The 24,383-nt window shown below is 40.2% G+C and overlaps 3 protein-coding genes across 3 annotated transcripts in view; 1 reads left to right on the top strand and 2 right to left on the bottom strand.

The window, feature by feature from the left end:
• Window positions 1-3,146: 3,146 nt before the first annotated feature.
• On the bottom strand, window positions 3,147-5,426 carry LOC129374902 (homeobox protein six1b). Its single transcript, XM_055053606.1, has 2 exons — window positions 4,564-5,426; window positions 3,147-3,828 (listed from the first exon to the last, which is right to left on the bottom strand). The coding sequence occupies exons 1-2, from the start codon at window positions 5,121-5,123 to the stop codon at window positions 3,534-3,536; spliced, it is 855 nt and encodes a 284-aa protein (XP_054909581.1). The 5' UTR covers window positions 5,124-5,426; the 3' UTR covers window positions 3,147-3,533.
• A 6,655-nt stretch (window positions 5,427-12,081) lies between these two features.
• On the bottom strand, window positions 12,082-23,433 carry six4a (SIX homeobox 4a). The gene is made up of 3 exons (XM_055053411.1): window positions 22,657-23,433; window positions 19,862-20,559; window positions 12,082-16,585 (listed from the first exon to the last, which is right to left on the bottom strand). The coding sequence occupies exons 1-3, from the start codon at window positions 23,388-23,390 to the stop codon at window positions 15,993-15,995; spliced, it is 2,025 nt and encodes a 674-aa protein (XP_054909386.1). The 5' UTR covers window positions 23,391-23,433; the 3' UTR covers window positions 12,082-15,992.
• A 197-nt stretch (window positions 23,434-23,630) lies between these two features.
• mnat1 (MNAT1 component of CDK activating kinase) overlaps window positions 23,631-24,383 on the top strand; it is a 52,182-nt gene continuing 51,429 nt past the window's right edge. The window contains exon 1 of the mRNA XM_055053416.1: window positions 23,631-23,714. The gene's annotated coding sequence lies outside the window, so the exon portion shown is untranslated. The remainder of the gene's footprint in view (window positions 23,715-24,383) is intronic.

Below are 24,383 nucleotides of genomic sequence, written 5' to 3'. Positions count from 1 at the left end.
ATTATCTTAAGAGGAATTATTGACTTACAACAAGCTCCTTTGTCTTGCTCAAAAGTTTCTCTTAAATGAGTTTTATTGTTTTATTTCAAATGTACTCAGATATTTGCACTGGAAACTGGGCCAAAAATACTTTCTAAGATTTTGTGTTTTTAAGGTCAACCAACAACAAAAACGCTTGTCTTTTCCAGCAGCCATTGTAAAGCAGTAAATCCATCTGACTGTTTGGGTTGCTAGGCAACAGTGCAACAGAATCTGACTCAACAATCATGAGGTTTTTGATACGGCTCATTTTCCAGACACCAAAAAAAACAAAAAAACAAGAGAACTTATTGCCAAAAGATGTCTGGATGATTTTGGGGGGTTTTAAGCTCTTGGGTTTTTTTCAGAACCAGTAGAAAACTAAATGAAAGTACAAAAACGTTCAAAATGTAAATTTTCATGCAGGCAAGCAGCTCAACCTAAAGGAAAATAAAAATCTCTTCAGCTTTGCAGTTTTCTGGATGCTCCAGAGGAAACACTGACCTGAGCGGAGCTGGACGGCGCAGGCCACTCTCCATGTTTATTTGCACACGTCAGGGCCCTTCCTGCTGCTGATTTAGAGCCACTGCCACTTACGCCGAAACACCCTGTTGATGACTCGCCGTCTGTTTGCCATCAGCAGCTGTTGTTGCCGGCTGCGGCCGGCCGGCTGCAGGGCGACGCGGAGCTCCAGCTTTGGTCTTCTTCCACTTGCACTTGTTGCTCGTCTGAAGAGACAAAAACAGCAAAGTGGAGCAGAGACGGCAGAGAGATGCTGATGCGGAAGCAGAGGATCTGAGCTTGATTAAAAGAGTTTCCATGAGAGATTGATTTCCGTCTCCTGTACTTCCTGGAGGAGACGCTGCCTGTCATCCAGGACCAGAGTTGGAGTTTAATCCTCAGAGCGTCTGGAAATCTGCAGGCCATGTTTTCATTACATTACGAGGAGTCATGAGTTTTCATGATCACCTGGCTTTTAATTTATCCAAATTAGAAGAAACATGCAGCACTTCTGCATCAGAAGGAATAATTTATACATAGAATCTCAGATAGTTTGACCAGGATTATTTAGTGAGAGATTTATAATCTCAGTGGGATTTTCCTGGTGAAATAAAAGTTAATAATATCAATCGTACAATATTGTACAATACATTTCAGATCAATTCAATGCCTTTCTTACAAAAACAACCTGAGTTTTATGTATTTACTACATTTACTCAGAATACAGCTGAAAAAGTAACAGAAGAAATAAATGATTCAGTTGTTATTGCTGAGAATATTTGTAAGAGTCAAAAATTATGTCCCAAATTAAGAAAAGAAAATCAGTGTCATGCAGTTGTTAGTCAGAAAAGCTTAAAAATTAAATCAAAAGCAAAAAATCTAGACATTTAAAATAAAAATGCATTCTAAAAAGTGATTTTTAAAATATATACATTTTGCTTATTTTTGTTGGAGTGAATGTTATAAAATTCACTGACATTTGATCCCTTATCAGTTGAATCCAGTAGAAGAAAAATGAACCTCATTTAATGCTTTAAATTTTATATTTTAGGTTTTCTTTGATAATATATTCATCCTAAATGCACTAAAGAGTGTAAACGCACATCCTTCCCCCCCAGCAGAGTTAAAACTCCAAAACAATCCCTTCTCCCAACAAACGGTGTAAATATTTACATCCATGTACGACTTCACAGTTTTTATTGTCACTAATTATAAATATTCTGTCATTTAAAGCTCAAATAGACATGAACCTTTTTTACATTTTTTAAATTAACCAACTCAGTTGCAGATTCCTCTGGACTGTTTTTATTACTAGAATGTATTTATGTTGAAGTTTTCTCCTTACTGTACACTATTTCTATCAACGTTTTAAAATTTTTCTTACTGTTTTTGTCAGTTTATTTGCTTTTAATGTCACTTTGATCTTTCAGTAAAGGATATTTTTATTCCACTTGCATTTTGGTTTTGGCTTAGTGTCAAGATTATTTATAATTTATGTAAAAATCAACTAATTTTGCACTTTAAATTGAAATTTCCAGTGTAAATTATGCTGGAGAACACGCTAAATGTGGGTTTAACCATAAAATTGACTAAGTTATATAAAATAAAAACATATGCATGTCAAATATTAAGATTTTATTTTCCCTCACAGTTTTCCTTGTGACTAAAATGTTTGTTTAGTTGCAAGAATCACAAGTCTTACGGTGCATGAAAACAATCAGAGTTTAAAACCATCTAATCTGAGTTTGCGTTGCTGCATCTGAAGCATTAAAACATCATAGCAGATCACGTTTACACTCACAGAACGATATGAATGACGCACGCCTGAAATCAACGAGTTTCTGAGGACGCAGCGAAGCACAAAGCTGCGTTGATTCTGCAGGAGCAGCGACAGCAGCAGAGGGAAAGCCTGGAAGAGCGCGAGGCCTCTGGGATGCAGAAAACAGCCCGAGGCCCCCTCCGCTGCAGCGGTGGGTGCTGCAGCCCCTCTGCATGCAATCTTTGCAATCAGGCAGTGAGGCAGGCAGCGACTGTTTCAGATTATACTCAGGAAATCCTCGGTGCTCTCTGCTCAAAACAATTTACCCTGACATGAGCAGGGAGGAGAGCAGGCTGGGGGCTGCAGAGCTGGAAGTGTTATTATTATTTATTATTATTATTATTATTATTATATTATTATTATTATTATTATTATTATTATTATTAGGTTTTATTTTGTTCCTAAAGTGTCTGAGGAGCGCAGTGGCTCTTTCCCATGGCCCCGGAACCGACAGAATAAACTCTGTGAGAGGGGAAAGGAAAACATGGCAACAAAAAACCAACGATCCGCAGAGGAAAATGACGAGAGACGGACAAAAAAAAAAAAAAAAATCAGTCCTGTAGCCAAACATGCGTTATGCAGCAGGCTGGGTATTAAAAAAGAAACGAGCTGGTTCCTGTGTACACAGCGACAGGCAGCTGCTGATGTTGACTCCCTTTTGTGTGGATCTGAATCCACACCCTTTATAGTTTGTTGATTAAATAGCAAATAAACTTTGTCCAGAAAAATTATTCAAATTTTTCCTCAATTCTTTTTTTTTTTTTTTAGCTCTCTTAATCTAAATGCACAAATAACACGGAGACAGATGCATTAATTTGGTTTTATTGGAAACTAATTACCATGGCTCTAATGAAAACGTTTCCTCTTAGTTTCCATCGCAAGAGGTTGCTATAATTGTTTTTGTTGTTTTAACAAAATATCATAAATTAAGCAGGTGGTTGATCCTGTTAAGTGTTTCATGAGTTAAGAGGGAGTTTTCAGGAAAAACAAAAAATAAAACATCCATTCAGCGGATGAAGAATAAGCGCATTAAGGAGTTTTGCTCTAACCAAAATTTAACGACAGACAGTCAGTCTATATTATAAGGTAGGCTACTATAGTGTTATTTTTTTCATACACGTCTTCAATCTGATCCAGGCGTCAGTTCTTTCTCTTCGGTTGTTTTGGTTTTCCTGGTTTGATCATGGCGGGCTCTTTAAGAGCCCAAATCCACAAGACTGGAGGTTAGAGGTCCCAACAAGGAGTCCTGCAGCTGGTGCGGGTGTCCGTGCATGCCGTGCACCGGCTGTGGGGCCCCCAGCCCGGACATGGGGTAAGCGGAGGCCCCGGGGTGGCTCATGTTGCCCTGGAGCAAAAGCGCAGAGTTCTGGTCGGGGCTCTGGGGCGGAGAAAACTCGTCCTCCGAGCTGGACATGAGAGACTTTCCTCCGTCCAGAGGGGACAGCTGGTTCTGTTTGTTACCGCCTGCGTTGCTGTTCTCGCTGTTCTCTCTGGAAGTTACAGAAAAGGCAGAAAAATGTTCTTTTATGTGAAAAGAAAGACGTTTTTTATTTTACTATTTAATGTTCAACATACCTTTCTTCTTTTTTTTAAATTTACACTCTGATTCATTATCATCATCATTATTTATTTTTTCATTTAGCAAATGAAATAATAAATAATGTTGTTTCCTCCGTATTCGATTAATCGCATCAGCTGTTCAATTTATGAAACAAAATGAACCTTTTTCCACATTAAAAAAGTCATATTTCTAAAGTCACTTTAGACCTAAACAAATATCTGAAGGGACTCAGCTGACAAAAAAATAATATTTACTCAGCTTCATTCCCACAATCACATGACCTGTCCTGTTTTTAATTAATCTGAAATAAAAATGTACAAAAATAAAAATGATGACCAGTACTTCACTAGCTCTGTAAAAAGCATCATTTTACCTCTTTTTATCGTGTTTTGTCCTTTATGTTGATGCTAAGTCAGAATAACTTCCAGACACTGAAAGCTGAAGTTACTTTTGAAAAAAAATTTAACCATTTCTCTGAAATCTGAGAAATAAGAGGTGCCTTTATTTTCCGGAAATAAGAGGTGCTGTCTTCAAAATGCTAACAGAAGAAAACCGCATTAGATTTAATCTTCCGTGTTCACGTGCTTTTAACTGCAGCATGAATTTGTTTTCTATGTTTTTGAGATGTGAGAGCAGTTTCGTGCTCCGTGGCAGCTGAACGCACCTCTCCTTGGCCTCGGCGGCTCTGTCCCTCTGCCGTCTGTTTTTGAACCAGTTGCTGACCTGCGTGGTGGTCAGTCCCGTGGCCTCTGCCAGCTCCCTCTTTTCCCGCGGGGACGGATACGGGTTGTGCGTGTACCACTCCCGCAGAACTCCCCTGGACTTCTCCTTGAAGCAGTAGCTGGTCTCCTCGCCGTCCCAGATCGTGCGCGGCAGCGGGAATTTCCTCCGGACCCGGTACTTCCCCACGGCTCCGAGCGGCCGGCCGCGCAGCTTCTCCGCCTCCACGTAGTGCGCCTTGAGCCAGAGCTGCTGCAGCTTCGGGTGGTTGTGTGGAGAGAACTGGTGGCTCTCCAGGATTTTGTAAAGCTCTCTAAAGTTCCCGCGGTGAAACGCCACCACCGCCTTGGCTTTCAGGACGCTCTCGTTCTTGTGGAGGTGATCGCAGGCGGGCAGAGACCACAGGAAGCGGCCGAGCCTCTCCAGGTTTCCTCCTTGCTGCAGCACCTCGCAGACGCACGCCACTTGCTCCTGCGTAAACCCGAAGGACGGTAATATCGACATGATAAGCTCCTCCACAGAAAATCCCTGGAATCCAAAGCGATTTCAGATCGTCCCGAAGCTTCTGAAATCCACCGCAGTCCCGTCCACGCTGCGCAGATCTGTGCGGGCAATCCGCTCCTCCGCAACCCCCGATGCGCGCAGCAGATTGGGATGTTGATTGTTGGGACAATTTGTTCCTGTTGGAGATATGTCAGACTTAAAGGGAGCCTGTGCGTCTTGATGATTGGCTCTCCCTCTGCCCTGCACCCTGTACAGCAGAGCAGGACTGAGTTTGCAGCTCCGTTTCCTCCCCAGAGGCAGTGCGTCAGGGGCTGAAATAGGAGCGCAGCCCACCTCCCGCCCCCACATTCCCTCTGCCGCTGCAGCTGAGGGAGCAGAGCGGCACCTAAACACAAATCAATTATTACACAGCTCTTAAAAACACACTCTAGATTATAACTTCTGAAAAATAATGATGCATGCCAGGGAGGTGAGAGAAAACCTCCCCTCAACACAGACCATGAAAGGATCTGTGACGTCTGCAGTTATAAATAGGGATACAAACGAAGAAATAGTCGATTCTATTAATGCGGAATACATGATGTGATGGAGATGAACAACTCAAGAGAACTGACTTCTTCCAGAACCTATGGCTTTGACCCGTTTACTGTTTAATGTGGCCCAAACCAAACGCAAGCAAATTGAGCATTTTGTTGTTTTCTCCCGATTCGATTAATCGCAGGAGCTGTTTATTTTATGAGGTGGTATAACTTAATAAGTTCCTATGATAGGTGGGTCCATTACGCGCTTATTTATGAGCAACCTATACAACCTGCCAAAGGAGTTATGGGCCATAGACCACCAGAAGGAAATCAGCCACTTAAAGTGAGAGTGTGCGCATGTGTGAGTTTGAGAGGCTGGTATAAAACACCACATGTTTAAAAACAGCAAGATTTGACAGAAGAATTGGGTAAATATCTTCATTGGGGAAAATTCAAAGAACTGAAACAAAGAGTGAGATGTGAAGCGCTGATGTAATTTATCTAATGCGCGTAAAACTAAAGAACAGGAAAAATAAATGAATTTCTGCGTCACCGCATCACTTTTCCTCCTTCGCCTGCTGTGCGCATTTATATTTCAGAGATTAGACGGGCACCACACTGGCTCCAGTGTTTTCTGTGGGCTGAAACACTAAACCAATCCATTAGTAAATGAGTTCTGAGCCACACTGGTTCTTGGTGGTGCAGTTGTTGGTTTGAGCCTCACGGATCACGTTTCTTTATCTGCACCAAAAGTCTGAAACAGAACTCCCCTTCAGCATTCATCCCGCATAACTGTGCGCTTTATTGAGGGTTTTTTAACATTTATCCTTCTCCAAAATATTTTAAAACTCGTTTTCTGGAGGAAGTTAAAGCAGTTTTCAGGTATAAAAGACGCATAATGAAGGATAATGTTTTGCCTGTTAATTATTCTAACAATTTATAGAGAAATAATATATAGGCTATATATAATTGATTTTATATATATATATATATATATCTTCTGAATGAGAGCTGACAAACTTAACCAGAATGAATTATTGGCTCCATTTATAGAAGGATGATAATAGATGTTAGAAATGAATCTATATAAACACTTTATAAATCATTAGTGAGTTTATTATGCATTAAATAAAGGTACAAGGGTGAGAAGGAGATTATATCCCACAATTTACATTTACAAATGCTTATTGTGCTTAAATGTTTGTCTGAAATGTCTAGTATTGCCCTATAGAAAAATCGCAGGTTTAGTCTTCTCCTAACCATTAACTAATCAATTTAGTCCATCAATCAATCAATGCTGATTTGTGCAGCACTTTTCAGCATTTCAATGGGCTTTACGTCATAAAAACACAAAATAAAAATGAATTAAAACAGCACACGGTGAACAATTGAGAAACTGCATTTTAACCATCATCAAAATCATCAATACACGTTCAATGTATTGGTCAATGCTCCCTTTATTAATGCATAATAAACGGTTATTAATGATTTATAAAGAGATCAGATGTGATTTAATACAAATATTTATTAGCCATCTTACTGTAAAGTGATACACAATTTACATATAAATATATTTTGTAAAATTCTTGAAATAATACAAAATAAATGAATATCTGTTTCATTTTATTTCTTGTAAGAAATGTTTTCTATATATATATATATATGTGTGTGTAGGTATATATATACACATATAGTGGATTTACTTTATTTTATTGTGTTTCGTGCATGAAACTGTTTGAAACGTTTGCGCAGGATACGCTGCGTGGACTGCAGTGGGCTCCGGCTGCGTCTCGGCTGTGTAAAACCTCAGTGCTTCAGTAAATGAGCTGTCTGATGAGCGCCTCTCGGGTTTCTCTAATATCTCTACCACATTGCGCCGCGCCTCCTCCTTTAACCCCCGCAGCCCGGGGGGCCAGATTATTTCAAGATGTGGGCCCTCCGCCTCCTGCGCCGCGGCGGCCGGCGCTGCCTCCTCACAACCCGGACACGTAAAGCAATCCCGGGGCAGCCGATCACTCGGAACTGCTCTCAGAAAGAGGCTTGCATGCAGAAAGGATTCATTTCTCCCCCTCGCTTCTCTCTCTGGACTCTTTATTAACTTTTAAAAAACGGACACAATGGCAGCTTTTGTGCAGCTGAAATCTAAGCTGTTCAGGTTTTAGGGAGTCAGAACATTTTCATCATGAAAAAGAGCAAATCAACCATTTATCCTAAAGTGGTTTTCACAGATTTAAGCTGGGCAGGAATTTAAGACTTTACAGAAATTATAGCGATGGTTAAGTTGTTGTTGTTGTTTTGTTTTTTTGCAATAAAAGATGAAAAGAAGGAAACGATTAAATATTAAGTAAAAAGGGAAATCAGCTCTTAAAAATACCACCTTTAAAAAAAACCTGTATTTTTCTTTCATTTTCTTCTTTTTATGAATGGAGCGCAGCTTTAATGAATTATATGTGATAGCAGATAGCTTTAGACATCCGTCCTCATGTTTTTTTGTAACATTAAACGTTTTCTCTGATCCATTTCCCTAAATGAAACTGGCAAACAGCGCATCATTTTTGCAATTTCTAAGAAAAATGATTAGAAATGTTGAAGTGGAGACATCCAGAGAAGAGGGAAAAGGTGCAGCTCCTTCCATGAAAACAAAACACAACTGTTGACATGAGTGAGTTAAATGAAATTGGAGCTGCAATTATCAGCTTAACAGAGTTTCCTGTCATGTTGGAAAATTAGACCTGGTACAAGTGCGCTGGGGTTAGAGCCCCCCTTCCTGTACCATCAAAATCATTACGCATTTCCTCAGAGGGCCTACCTCCACAAATATGCAATTAAGAGGCGGCTTTTACAGAGCTCTGCCTCAGTAAACACACCCCGGGTGTGCAGATGAGGACATTTGTTTTAAAGAGGCTCCGTTTTCTGGCTGCAGGGCTGATAAATAAACAAACGAGGCAGGCGGACAAACACAAACAAACAAAATGAAGGATTTAAACGCGGCTGAAGTGAGCTGTGGGCGCCTGCAGGGAGGGGGCGCTGTGCAGTCACACAGGCGTCCTCCGGGGTTTTCAGGAGTCGTGCAGCAGCTGTGATCCTCTCTGGTCATCCGGGCTCCTGCTCCTGTTACAGCCTGCTGGTTTCTCTTTGGGAAACACCTCTGACGGCCCTGATGCTGCCTCACAGCTGCTGCCTCCTCCTCCACACATGCACGCTTAAAACTGTCCGCATGAGTTATGCTTTCTGCCCCATGCCATCCAGGACAAATCGGTGAATCATGCGCTGGTTGCATGCCTGCAGCTGAGTGACGGGCGACAGCAGATAGTTGCTTGAGTCAGGAAACCTCCCAACTGTTGTCCGATAGTTAGAGGTGACCTACTGAGACCAGATCCACGCAAAACATGTCCGCTACGTTTTGTATTTGACGCAAAATCATTTTTTCACTGCAAAAACACAAAATGTCTCTGGTTGAATTCTTTGTGAAAATATCTTTGTACATTAAAATGAGACAAAAGTAACTTTTTAACAAAATGTAGAAGCTTTTTGTAAATAAACAATTTCTTATTACTTCCTCTGGTAGATTATTTCACTGATAAAGTAAATTTTTACATCTAACAGAGGAACTACACATTTGATTGATCAATATTAAGGAATTATTGATTTAAAACAAGCTCAAATGTATTGTTAAAGGGTCACTTGTAAGTTAATTTAGTCATATTTTAAGTGTACTTAGTTATTTGTGGTAGAAATTTAACAAAAAATAGGCAAGATTTTGTGTTTATGCAGCTGTTTTTTCTGTCTTGTAACTTTGAATCTCAATAAGTTCCTTCTGGCCACGCCCCTCACTCCATGTTTACTGGCACAAAATGGCTGCTGACAGATGCACAATTATACAACTCTGGGTCTTAGAAAAGCAGACATAGAGCCTCCTGCACAGCCATCAACAAAGTCATAAGTGGTTACATTGGATGATAAATGAACAAAACATGTTGTATTTTCCAGCAGCCATTGTACAGCACATGTGACGGCTAACTGAATGTGCCCAGCTCGGGTTGCTAGGTAACTCTTTGGATTACTGCAACTCCTAGAGTTCTGGGGTTGCTAGGCAACTGTGCATTGACCAATCAACAATCTTTTTTTTCTTCTTCTTTTTTTAAAGGGCTTGTTTTCCAGACACCAAACAAAGATAAAAAATACTTACAAAACAGCTGGATGTTTTTTTGTAAACACTTGGGTTGTTTTTACAAGCAGTAGAAATCAAAATGGAAGTATAAAAACATACAAACTGTGTATTTTGTGTAATACTTTTCCTCTAAAATAACATATTTGATTCCGCCGCTGAGTATCGGTGCAAACAGACGACGTTTCTGGCAGAACCAGGTTGGTTAAAAGTGGTGGGTCTGCAGCCGGCTGGTACCCGCTGACCCCTTGCCCTCTCATTAGTGGGACGTAGAGTGGTGGAGTACCTTGCTCCCCAGGTCATGTTACATGTGGCTTGCAGTCTGCTGCGTCGCATTAAATATCAGCTTTGAAACCATCTGAAAGATCAGGGGTCGGTGTTTTTAATAAGGCCAAAGTTCTGGGAGGAGCTCCCTCTCTTTTACAGCTCAGGTTTTATGCTTTTTGATTTAAATTGTGAACAAAATTACCCACTGATTCAGAGATATAGGATTATCCCGGTTTTTCTGGTTTCCATCTTTGTTCTGCTGAACACAAAAGGTTGAATTTGGAGTTTTTCCTCCGGCCTCCTCCCCGTGAGAGCCGCAGACTCTGAAGCCTCTGCTGCAAATGGGATATTGTTCTGGGCTCCAACAAAGCTGTTTTCACCCTCTTCAATATTACAGGAGGAGTCACCCGATACCCAACAATCAGCTAATCCACTGCCCATGGCGACGAGGTCACCTGTGCACAGGTAACTTTATCCTGGGTGCCTGCCTCTCCCTCCCTGTTTCCCGCTATAGTTGCTGCCATTTCCCCCTCCCTCCTTCGCCGCACCTCAACACTGAGCACAGACAAGCAGCCTCTGTTTATTTAGGTCAGCCGTTGGATCTTATCCCACAAATCCACAGAGAAAAACACTTCTGAACTTTAAAAAATTTAATTTCTGCCTCCGTCTCGTCTCTCCGCCCAGGTCACACTGCAAATAAGTTATGAAATGAGACAAAACTACATTAAGAGTAACTTTTCAGTGAGAAACAGGAGCTAGTTTGAAGTCAGTAATTCTTTAAAATTGATAAAAGAAGGTGCAAGTTCCACGGCAATGGATCAATGTCCAAAAACACATCCAGAAAGTTTTACCACGGGGTACCGCAGGGCTCTGAACTTGGGCCACTTCTTTGTCACTTTATCTTTTTCACGCTGAGGGCTATCCTTTAAAAATATTATTTAACTTATAAAAAATTATTTTTTCCCATGTTATAAATAAACTAATCAGCCAGTGGAAATAGTACTTTTTATCATTATTTTATCTTGCTGGAATGTTACGTTTACATTTGGTTATTTTGTCTTCTCCTTCAGAAATTCTCTGTAAAAACACAAAACATTACCAAGTATTTTTATTCTACTTTCTAGTGCAAATGTTTCAATGCAGTTGAAATGAGACAAAACTAGCTGAAGTTAGTTTTTTTTTTTTTACAGTTTTTTAAAGAAAATTTTGTAGCAAGATGTAGGAGCTTGTTTTAAGTAATTTCTTAATATTGATGAAAAGTTTCCAGTTTCAATGGCAGATTATTTCTTTTATAACATGAAAAAAATGTCTTGCTATAAGTGAAATAATTTTTCATCCATCTTAAGAAAACGTTGATTTAAAACAAGCTTCTATTTCTTGCTGGAGAGTCACTTGTAAGTTAAGATATTTGCACTAGAAGCTAGACTAAAACTACTTGGTCAAATGTTTTGCAGTGTGGACACGTATTGAAACGGGAAATTTACAGTAAATTCCCCCAAATTTGCAGGAAGAGCTGAGTGAGTGACAGCAGCTCACATGTGGAGGCGGTGGGGTTTGGCCTTCGTTTCAGGGGGAAAAGCTTTTGGTTTGGCCCGAGCTGAGGGAAGTTTTTGGACCTCCCACCCAAATGGAGCTTTACTTCTGGAAATCTCATTGCTGTTTATTTGAATTACAGAGGCTGAGATGAGAAAAGGAGGCCTAATGAAGTCCAGGTTGTCGAGCATGTGCAAACCATCAGCACAGGTCTGCAGAAAGCTGCAGAAGGCTTGCTGGATTACTGCATGCTTCCCCCTCGCCGTCCTTTCAATCTGGCACCGCTGGACTTTTAAATATCGGGAGGACATGTGCTTTCTGCTGTAAACTCACATTCCTTTCAGGCTTACTGTGTCACTAAATCTCCATTATCCCATGTTGTTATCAGTCATCGTAAAATCAGATACAAATCAGGAATAAAACTGCCTTCTTCTTCTTCTTTTTACATTTTTATAAATATAAACTTTTATTGCAGTACGTAGATTTAGAAAAATACATTCACATAATTTCAGATGACAAGCATAAAATTCAAGCTAAGATAAAAAAACAAACAAAAACAAAAAAAAAAGACTTTTTGCTCATAATTTTTGGTTTATACCATTAAAGCACTGAGGATACTTTCACTGAAAGGTCTGCTCAAACATCCTGAAGACAGGAAGGCATGAAAACGTGATGACTTGGCTGTAAGGCTGAAATGTGTTAATGTAAGAACCTGTTGGGAAAACTGCTGGACAAATGGCCTCGGCGCGCCTTCAGTTAAAGGTCACCTATTATGCTTCCAGGAACAGGTTAGGATGGGCTGAACCAAAACGTGACTGTCACATTTTCTGCACAAAATCATTCTTAGATGATGAGATTTTAGTCCATTTTGAGCTGTTTTAGCATCTCTGTCACTTTCAACCCAAATAAGCGGCTGCTGGCCACGCCCCCTAACTTTACACTCGAAAATGGCTGCCAACAGATGCACAATTATACAACCGTACATCTTTGAAAAGCAGAAGTGGAGCCTTCTGCAAGTTCAACAAGAATGCAGCAAATGGTTTCTAGACGGTAAATCAACAACAAAACACTTGTTTTTTTTCTGGCAGCCATTGTGCAGTAGATACAGAGGTAAAACCAGCTGACCAAACATGCTGGAGCTCCACATGGGTTGCTAGGTAACAGTGTAATGCCTATAAAATGTGACTTTTCGAAATGGCTCACTTTCCAGACACCAAAAAACATTAACTTCTTGTCAGAAATTGTTTTTTTCAATGTTTGGGCTGTTTTCAGAAGCAGTGGAGACCCAAATGGAAGCATTAAAAACGACCAAAACGTGAATTTTGCATTATAGGTCTCCTTTAAGGAAACCTTCAGACACAGGCTGCAGACCTCTGAAGCTCATTTCTGCTCCACTTTGACTGAATCCCTCACAGCAAATGTTGAAAGGCACTGATATTAATGAAATAGTTTGATGCTGTGCAAAGATAAATGATTTCAACCATTTTTTTCATACTGAAGACGTTTCTGCCTGGATTTATTTTAAATTAACTCCTCGGGTTCCTACATATTTCATGTAGAAATTCAGGAATTTTCCAAACTCAGCCTTTTATGTTCATTTTAAAATATAAAACACAAAAGAGTGACTTTGGATTTACTTTCTACAGTGGATAAGCTTTGAATACAAAAACAAGGACATAATGAAAGAAAGGAGAGAATGAAGGAAGAATTAAGGATACAAGGGTGGAAGAATCAGAAAGAAAACAGTAAAGAAACCAATAAAAGGTGCAAGGAAGTAAAAATGACACAAATGAAAGGAAGGAGAAAGGAAAGAAGGAAGGAAGATTGTAGGACAGATGGAAAACACAAAAGAGACCAGTGAAGGAAATAAAGAACACAAGGAAGTTACTTAGGACTGAAGGAAGGAAGGAAAACAATGAAGGAAATAACAAAAGGACACAAAGAATAGAGCAACTTAGGAAACAAGGGAGCAAAGAAGGAAGGAAAGAAGAGAAAGACAATTAAATAAACTAGAAAGGAGACAAGGAAGGAGGAATAAAAACCCAACATGATCGACACCAGTGAAAGACACAACGAAATAAAGAAGGGACACAATCGAGGATGTTAGCTAGGAAACGGAGAAGGGCAGAAGGAAGGAAGGACGACCAAGAAACGATGCAAGGAAGTAAGGAAGGACACAATAGAAGGTGTTAGGTAGAAGATAAGGAAGGAAAGAAAGATGTAGGACACAAAGATGAAAGAAAACATGAAAAACACCAATGAAGGATGCAGGGAAGAAAAAGAAAGGACACAGTGAAGGAAGCTAGGTAGGAGGTAAGGAAAAGTAGGAAAGATAATTTTCTTTTGCTTATCAAACTTATGCACACTTGGGTTGAAAAGACTGAACTCAAACGTCTCTGCAGGAACCTGAAGCTGCAGCGTTATGAAGTGATGAAAGACGTCATCACTTCTGTGTTTGTGTCATGAGTCGCTGATGGGACTGGAAACAGGAACCAGGGCTGCAGCATTTCTTCTGGACGAGCCACGCATGGCAACCCGTCCAGCACAGTGGTTGTTTCAAACATTGTAATGCCACAGTGGTAGCGCAAAGGCCAAACAAGAAACAAGCTGTTGGGTATTTTTAGCCGCCGAAAGGCACATTTGTCGTCACTCTTCCACAGTCAAGGTTTCTAATAGGTTATGAAATGCAAAAGCAGCATTTTGTATGGACTTGAGAAGCTTTTAGAGACATTAAAATGTGTCCTCAAGGACACTTTTCTTCCTAAATCAGCAACTTTTCTGTGTTTGTTCACCATTTCCCTCCAGTCCTTCAGTGAAGCTGCTAGTAGGTTTCTCCCTCTCCACCCTCCACAGTGACCTTTGTGGTTCGACCCACATGATGCATTTGGTTTGGAGGAACATCCCGGTCACGTGACCCGAGGCATTCCAGCACCTGCTTCTGCAGATCACATCCACTCAACAGGAAGTAGCAGGTGCTGTCTATAAAGATGCTCATTTAAAGAAGCTCAGACTCAAAGCAGCGGCTACTTCAATCTGAAGCCTGGTCCACACGTAGCCGGGTCTGTTAGAAACAAATATCTACTGTTCTGTAAGGGCTGTTTTGGAAAGGAAAGAGTACATTTCAGACAAATAACTCAGACATTTTGTGTCTGTTCTCAGGAATTTTCAAAATTATACATTTTGGTACGTTTTTGGTTCGAAAGTTGAACATTTTTTATTTTTGAAACAGAAATTTCCAAGATTTTTCTAGAAAATTTCTGAGATTAATCTCAAAATTTCAGAGGTTTTTCTTGCAAATGTTCAACTTTAGAGCCCAGAAATTGTCTTGTTTTATTATGGTAAATTTTTTAGTGTAATGTAAAAATTTCTGAGTTTTTCTTTCAAACTTACATTTCCAGACATGTCCTTATTTTTTCTAGGAGATTTCTGAGATTGTGCTAAATTTCATTTTTTGTTGCAAATTTTAAACTTTTAGAGCTTGTAAATTTTGTTTTAATTTGTGGCAAATTTATAAGATTAATCCAAAAAAGAGTTTTTTCACTTGCAAATTTTCAACGTTTAGAGCCAATGAATGTTCTTGTTTTTCTGCTGAAATTTACTTACCCTTTTTTTTTAACTATATAGGATGACCCTCCTTTGCCGTGGTAAATATCTCTGTCATATTGTTTAAAAACTAATATTGAAAACAAGGGATCGGTTTTGTCCCTGAATGTTGTTTCAAACATGCCAAACCCATAGGGGGCAGTGTAGCGCAAAACTAAAACCTAGGTCAGCCAATCAAATCGCTTCAAACAGTAACTACTTTCTCTTAGGAGTCAAACATGGCGCCTGAGGTTCACTGTGGGAACGGATATACAAGTTGAACTACTTCTAAATAGCGAATTAGAATATAAAGATAATAAAATACAAGACGATGTTGTTTGGGAATTATGTTAAAGCAAGTTCGTGGATACATTGGCGCATTATTTGCCTTATTATTAACCTAACCTAACACAAATATGGAGGTTTTTTTAATATATATATCTGAAACGTAATAGTTTTTAGTGATATTAAACAGTTTTCGTGTAGACGAAGGAGCATAACTTGTAAAAATTTATTTGTTTTCCCAGATATCCGGCTACATGTGGACTAGGCTTCACAGTTCTTCACATGAATGTTGTTTTAACATGTCACAGCCTCTTATTTTCACGTTTCTGTAAAAAGGCCGAAGCAGCTCACCCACACGGATTCTTTCTGACTAGAGTGCATTTCAAAAGTGAAAATAAAAGCAAATAATTTAAAGGAAATCAATGCTTAAAAACTCACACTCACACGCACACAGAAGAGTAAAAAGATTCATCATGACTGCCCAGGTGGATGTGAGTGCTTCAAAGTCTGAGGTTAAAGGTCGGACATGCTCTCGTCCATCTGCACAGTCTGTAGTTTGGCTAGCTCCTTCCCCTCTTCCAGCTCCCCGCACATCGCCCGCACCATGGCGTTCATCCCCCGGGGCTCCGAGCCGTCCGCCTTGCTCTCCGCCAGGTTCATGTAGTCACTGTTCATCCCGGGGCCCATCAGGTGTGAGGGCGCGGCCTCTCGGTGCACCTCGTGGGAGCCCAGGTACTCCACCGGCTGCAGGTGGTGATGGGCGTCCTGGTCCGTCGGAGCCATCAGAGGCGTGCTGTTGGTGAGGGTGGTGTAGACCTCCGGCTCGGAGCTGGACGAGCTGACGGTGGCGTCGGTGTTGGCGGCGGCGTGATTGGAGGCCGAGTTGGGGCTGGCGTAGCTGATCTGACCGCTGGGGTCCAGGTGCAGCCCGGTGTGGTACGAGGAGTAAATCCCGCCGTCCAGAGGCTCCTTCTTGATGGCGGTCTGGTTGCTCAGGCTGTAGAGGACGCTGTTGTGGTGCAGAGACGTCATGGTCAGCTTGTCCTGCGGCTGGAAGGAGTCTTCACTGGACGAGCTCACCACTGCGTTGTTCAGAGACATGTTACCTGTAAAAACAGGAAGTAAAGTTAAAACGAAACTATGGCTGATTAATTGAGACTAATCAATTAATAGAATGATCGTCAAATAATAGCTGATTAATCGTTTACTGTAATTTAGAGACGCACACAAAAAAAACATATTCAGAGCAATTGAACCAAAACATTTTGCATTTTAATATATATATATATATATATTTTAATATGTTTCATGCAAAACATGTTTTTTCAAAGGAATTTAAGTACGTTTATTTTTCATCTTTTAATGTATTTCTAATGTATAAAAAAGCAGAAGTCTTTTTTTTATCAGAATAATCAATAGAAGAATTATTCGCTAAGATGATCGTTAGCTGCAGCCCTGAAACAGATGTTTATATTCATGAGGATCTTTGATTTTGTTGTTCAAGAAGACAGAAAAAAGCAGCCGAGATATTATGAATATTTGAAAATAAATAATTTACTAAAAAGAAGCTCCTATATCTATGTTACTTTTGTGTCAAGACATTGACAAGATTTCATGTTTTTGCAGTAAACGTCACATAACTTTTTATCTCCATCATCAAATTATTTTAAAATCTTGCTGTTTTATTTCAGTTAGGATTAAAAAACACTTATTTCAATATTTCCCTCTTATGTTCTTTCCTCTTGCAGTGCACCCGTCCCTCCTGCAGCAAAACACAGACGAACCATCATGCTGCCACCGCTGTGCTTCAGCAATTAGTTTCTTCCACATTATCATGCAGCTCATGCATGAAGGTCACCTTCACAGGTATCTGGAAATTATATCCAGGGACTCTTACAGGTCAACAGTTTCTCTTAGCTGATTTCTTTAGATTTTCTATTCATAATGTCACACAAGGAAGCAGCTATTGATTAAAATATGTCCAAAGATTTAAAACTTTCTATTGTCAGTTTCCTCCAAGGCAAGTCTATTTGTCTATTAATTAATTTAATTCTCAAAAGTTATTGTTACTGCTCTCTAATTAATTTTTTATCATGCCTCTTTGCCCCCTGTCATTAATTCAATGACATCATCATCTGGGCTTTGCCCAAATAGTTTAGTAATCTTAACATCTCTTATTTTTAGCAAATTTAGTTAAATATTGTGATTCAAACTCTCTCCTAAAACCGAAAGAATTGGTTTAATTTTAAACCCAACAATGAGGGGAAAACCATTTAAACAGTATATGTACATATGTTCGACATCATTACTTCTTTAGATCTGTTGTTTAAGTCTCAATGTTTTTCATTTTCTACACATTTGACTTTTTATTCTGCCTTTAATTTGACAGGTAAGTCTTTTTGAGACAAATTAAGCTAGTTGTTAAAGCAGGAAATAACCAGTGCAATTCATAAAACAAATTATGAATTGTTTTATGCAACCAAACACTAGAAAAATAAACATTCACTGATGTTTTCTCAATTGCTCTAAAACCAGTTAGTTAAATTAATCTGCACAGATTTGGGTAGAAGAATAATTTTTTTCAAGATGAAGGAAAAATAAAAGTACTGGAAGTCTGTGAGAAAGATTTACTCGTCTTGGAGTGGTAGTAGCCAAGTTATTGATTAGAGAATGAAAATATTCCAGCACAGCAGTCTGCAGACATTTTTCTCAGAAATACTGTTGCATGTCTCACACACTTTGTGCTTTTTCAGCCCGACCAGCAGAACAAACGCTCCAGTCTGCCAACACTCAAAGGGAAGCTGTAATTTTCTGCTTTTGGGGGGTTTCTGCTCTCCATTCTCTGCTTTATGTCACAATAAGTGCTGTAATTTCTCCCTCCTCCTCCTCTGTTTGTGCGTTTCATTGCAGCTGATGGCCTGAAATGCACCTTCACTGGCTGCTCTGGAGATCAACAATGCAGTGATGATTAGTGATGGTGACTTCATAGTTTGTTTTTATTCATCTAAACAGATCACCGCTTTTAGAAATATGCATGCGAGTGTGTTTTCCTGCGGCCCAAACCGAGACCGGCGAACGACAAAAAACAAAACCCAGACAAAAATTTAATATGGATGAAAAGCTGTTATCAATTTGTTCAGAGTTATAACTGCAGCTAAATCATTTTAAGTTTAATTCTTGCTTCAGATGAAATTCAGTGAATTTATTCGAGAAATAAAATGTAGTTGATTTTGATAACCAGTGAAACTTGTAGGTTTACTAAAGACATTCAGTAAACCAACACTACACTGTAAAAACACAAAGTCTTACCAAGTGCCTTTTCTGGTTTTCAGCGCAAATTTCTTAGTTCACTGGAAATAAAACAAAACTAACTTACAAAAGTACAAAAATAACTTTTTGGGAGATTTATATAAAAGAACTTGTTCCAAGTAAGTAATTTTTTTAATACTTTAATGTAAAATAAATGTGGCAAAGTATTTTGTTCAGAGAAAATTGAATTTCCATTGGAAGCTGGAATCATCTATGTATTTAAGATTTTTCAATGAAATTTACCCAACTTTATTAGAATATTCACAAAAATACATTTATTAGTGTTACTGCACCCATTTCAACTCTTCATCTTGTTTATAATTTAAAAATAACTGGGGCTCAAACGATTAATTGTGATTAATCGATTATTGAATCGTCAACTAATTGAGTAATCGATTAGGCCATTTGATGAAAGAATAACAGTCAAAGTGGTTAATTAAGCCAAAATTATACAAAAAATATTTACATTTAGCATCAATGCTAATGAGCATGTTCTACCTAAAACTCCTCAAGTGGCATAGCTTTGGTTTTGTAGAGAAAACTTCCTTTTAAGCAGCTTTTGCTATCCAGTTATTAATCAGTTAGTCCAACAGTTTAGTACAACACTGTATTGGTGTTGAGTCAAGCAGGAAGCATTGAATTTTAGGAGTATCTTTAGCTTCATCCTTTGCTACAAATGATCAATCATTCAGTAAAAGAATGTTATGTCTTTGCATTTTAGTCAATAAAATGTTTATTTTCTTGGTTAAAAAATGAAAATAATCCTATTTCAATGTATTTCTAATATTAGTACAGAATAAGCTTGAAAACAGATGACTAAACTTTTAAAATGAGTTAACTTATTAAATTAAATGAAGTTTATTAAGTTGTCATGATGAATAAGCTGAAAGAAAGTAAGTTTGACAGAGTTGGAGCTCCATTGTGCTTATTCAGTGTTCAATGAAAAATTTGTAGAATGTATCAATTTTATTATTCAATTAATCGATTAATCGTCAGAATAATCGATCAAATAATCGTTAGTTGCAGCCTTCAAAGTAACCTTTTAAAAAGGCTTATTATTTGCTGCGTCTCACCTTGTTGAGTAATTGTTGAGGAAGATGACGCAGACGGCAGCTGTAGAGGAGGAAGACCTACATCACTGTTGAGCAGCGCGCTGCCGTCGTTGTCAGGGACTCCGCTCGGTACCGGTACCAGACTGTAGCCACCCAGTTGCAGAGCTGCAGACGGCGAGCTGAAGGTGAGCACAGAGGAGCCTCCGTTCTGGGCCGCCATTGTGTGGACGCCCTCCAGCTTCACCTCCGACCCGTTCACACAGCCCGAGTAGGAGGAGTACTGCAGGACAGACTCCTCGGTGCCGCCCAGTCCCTTCTCCTGGCCCGTCTGCATGTGCATGTCCCCCGCGGAGCCACCCAGCAGCACCCCGCCGGGCGGCCTCAGGGGGTTGAACGCCAGCGGCTGGATGCCCAGATTGAGCCCGTTGAACAGGATGTTTCCAGGCGAGTGGAGGTAGGATGAGCCGCCATTGTGAAACACGGTGGAGGAAGTATTAGTGGCTGCGAGGCTGCCGTTGTAGACGCCACCGCCGCTGGATCCTGACATCTTGATGTCGCCGATCTGCTGGATGACGACGCCCCCGTCCAGAGGTCCAGCCTGAGCCGGTAGGCTGCCGTGGGTTATCACTCCGTCTGAAGAGTTGGACAGGGGACGAGGGGACAGCTCCTCCTGGCCCTTACTGGACTCATCCTCTGTGCTGTGGTTTCCATCAGACTCACTGGCAGCAGAAAAACAGATGAGTCACAAAACAGAGAAGAAGAAACTACATTTCCTGTAACCGACTGTTTTCTGGGAAGGAAAACAAAATATTATAGCTCTGTATTATGAACACAGTGGGTGGTAACTAGTTACATTTACTTGAGTAACTTTATTATGAAGTACTGCTTCTCTTCCTTGAGTAAAATTTCTGGATTCTCTACCCACTGTGAGTAACTTCCCTGTAGGGCCGAAATGATTAATCAGATTAATTGTGATTAATCGTGATTAATTGATTATTGAAATAGTTGTCAACTAATTTAGTAATCAATTAATTGTTAGCTGGAGTACAAAGACTCAAAAAGGACCATTTTCTGAAAAACAACATTTTCAGAGCAGCAATAAAGCCAAAACTGTACAAAATATTTAAGATTAAAAACACTTTTATTGTGTCTCAATACTCAAAACTTCTCAAGTGGTGTTTTTTTAAATATCCACTTGTTATGCATTGTAGATAATAAAGTGTTTGTTTTCTTATTTAAAATGGAATTGAATTGTTTATTTGCACCTTCCAAAACATTTCTAAGGGTTTATGTGATTAAATGAAAAATCTAGAATGTGCCATTTAAAAAAAATCATATTAACTGAATAATTAATCGATTAAACTCGCAATTAATCAATTAATCATCAGAGTAAGTCATAGGTTAATCGATTCCTAAAAGTAATTATTATTTGAAGCCTTAAATCACTGGATGAAGAACATTTTTTTTATTTTAGCCAGAAATTCATCAAACACAGACAATTGTTTAATCTTTAAATGGAAAGAAAGAGACTTGGAGATTTTCTCCTTATGTCTGTAATTTTGTAATAATGTTATTTATATGAATTATTTTTATTTTGGTCTTTAAAATACCAACATTAAATAAATATTTGAGTAGCCTTTTTACCAAATAATTGTTGCTTTTACTTGAGTAAGACTAGTTGGTACTTAGAGTATTTTTTGTACCTCTGGTTATTAAAGTTGTGCCTGTGCAGCCCTCTTTAGGAGAGCTGCTCTGACAGCAGCAACAACCCTGTGACCATTTGGCGCAATAAATCCTGCAACAACAAATGGCTTGAAAGTCAAACTAAAATCCACATTTTTCAGTTTTCAACAGAAATCCTCCTTAAAACCACAAGGACTGAAACGTTCTTCCTTGTGAATATGGTCTCATTTCATAAAGAGTGATTAAAACAGCTGCTGTCCCCCCCCCATCTTCACTCCTCCTTCTCTCCAAGGCAGCGCGCACACACGCATTACCAACCCCCAACCATGTGGCCCTACAAAGAAATCCACAGGTTCATAACCATTTGGAGATTAATAAAGACGCTTGTTTGTGTTTGTGTGTGTGAGGAAGGAGGCAGAAGGGGTCACCTCTACCAGGTGTGCGTCATCTTTGTTCACAGGGAAAAACATGAAAGACCAGCCCTCACATCTCTGTGTGCGTCTGCCGGATTATGAGATGAAGCAGAGCTGATGGAGATCCTTTTAGTCCAAGAGAAGAAAGTCATCCTGAAAATAATTTATGTACTGATCTTTGCGTGTTCACGCACAGGCTCATCCAGAGTCGCCTTTTGAACTCTTTCTTCAAAGTTACATCCTCCTCCCGCCGGCCCGCCCGCCGCCCGCCTGTCAGCCGGATCTCTGAGGCTTCAAGCTATTTGGTTGCCTCTGGTTTCCATGACTCTCCGCTTCGCTTGAAACCGGATCTGAACGGCAACAGCTTCATATTTCAAAACATTAAAAGCGTGCTGCTAAAGCTTTTTCTGTTCCCTAACTATTTCCAGTTAATAATTCACACGTTCGCTCCTGAACTGTGACTGACGCGACATTCGCAGTTATTAAGTGATTAAATAACGTCATTATTGAGAAGTTTTTGCGCACTAATCCTGGACAGGGATATCGAAATGTGCGCATATCATAAAGTTATGTTGAGTTATTTTACGATGAGAAATTTAAAATTGAATTTATGAAGAGATTGTTCAGATGCGCCTTTTGCGCACAGATCTTTTTGACCGGTAAAAAGTCGGAGATGAAGACAGAAACGTGTGCACCGTGTTGTTCTCTTTGTTTCCTTACCTTTTGGACTGCGCTTCCGATGGGTTTCTGTCCCTCTGCCGCCTGTTTTTGAACCAGTTGCTGACTTGGGTCAAGGAGAGTCCGGTTATCTTGGCCAGATTCCGCTTCTCGGCTGGAGACGGGTACCTGTTCTGGTTGTAGAGGTCCTTCAGCGCGTTCCGCGACCTTTCCTTGAAACAATAAACCGTCTCCTCGCCGTCCCAGATAGTCCTGGGGAGAGGGTATTTCCTCCGGATCCGGTATTTATCCACGGCGCCCAAGGGTCTCCCGCGCGCCTTCTCTGCCTCCGTGTACCGGGCCTTGTACCACAGTTCCTGCAGAAAGGTGTGGTTGGACGGGTTGAAACTATGGTTCTCCAAAATACTGTAGAGCTCCTGATAGCGCGCCTGATGGAAGGCAACGAGGGCTTGGGCTTTCAGGATGCTTTCGTTGCCGCGGAGCAGGTCGCTTTGGGGTAAGGACCACAAGAACCTCGCCAGCCGGTCCACGTTGCCCCCCTGCTGCAGCGCCTCGCATACGCACGCCACTTGCTCCGGGGAGAAAGCCAGGGAGGAAGCGGCGCTCACCAGCAGCTCCGTGCGCACCGCGTCGGCGTTGGGAGCCGTGCGCTCCATGGACAACTCCGCCGCGTCCAGCGCCACCAGCTTGATGCTCTCACGCTTATTCACCTCCTTCACATTTTCCCTCTTGATGTCATTCACTGCCGTGACCTCTCCGGCAGAAGAAGAAGACATTTTTTTTGTTCGAGCCTTCCCTGGCAGAGTCACTCCTCCCCGCTTGATCAGGTTACCTCCTCGCCATGCGAACCCGATCGGATATCTGACAGCAGCTGTAAGCAGATATCTCTCTCCCCTCTTCCTTCCAACGTGACTTTTACTCTGCGGGGACTGGGGCTGGAGGGAGATACGCTGGGGTCTATCTGAAGGAGAGCCACGCCATTGGCCGCTGAGGGCCCCATGAGGGAGGAGCGAGCGCGATTCATGCGCGAATGTTTGGCTTTCAGCTGTCAGTCATGGAGCTTCCAGCAGGGCTTTATTCCCGGTGTTCACCTGTGCAAGGTGAGTGCGTCTGGGATCGTGGGAACGGGAAGTTCTTGTTGCTTCTGTTCTCAGTAGCTGCATTGCATGAAGGTATGCACAAAAGTGTTTTTATTCCCACATCAAGGCAGGAAAATCCAAGGGGAAATAAGGGAGTGCTCTCATTACGTTTCTCCAAAGACAATGCAAACAAAGGCAATGGTCTTGCTCATTGTTATTTTGAATATTCTTCTGCTGCTGGAGTCAACAAAAAACAAATTTTAAATGTGGAAAAAAACTTAATTCCTCTTGCTGACCTAAACAAATAACACCACATTCATTCAGCTTATTAAAAAGAGTTCTTGCTAAAAGAAAAAAAAAAAGACCCATTAATCTGATTTGAACTTTCCTGGTCAGGCTTTATAAAAATACCCCAAATTTTTACAATGCATCTATTCAATTAAATGCACTTTATGCATAAATGGAGCAAACATCAAATATCTACAGGTGCAACATTTTTTATTGGCCTATTTAAAATTGAGAGCAATATTTTGAGATTATTAGTAAATAATAACTTAATAGAATGAGACTGTGGAGTTTTCTTATAATTATAATTAGATATATTTCCTAAATGCTTAGTCTATAACAAGATACTTGGAATAAATGTCACTAAAATAATTTTGATCTGTTAAAATAAAAAGCCTATTTTTA

The sequence above is a fragment of the Poeciliopsis prolifica genome, unplaced genomic scaffold (genome assembly GCF_027474105.1).
Source record: "Poeciliopsis prolifica strain line A6 unplaced genomic scaffold, Auburn_PproV2 SCAFFOLD037, whole genome shotgun sequence".
In the NCBI taxonomy this organism is placed as follows: Eukaryota; Metazoa; Chordata; class Actinopteri; order Cyprinodontiformes; family Poeciliidae; genus Poeciliopsis; species Poeciliopsis prolifica.
The sequence above is the reverse complement of the archived record's forward strand: the minus strand, read 5'-3'. Positions and strand labels throughout refer to the sequence as shown.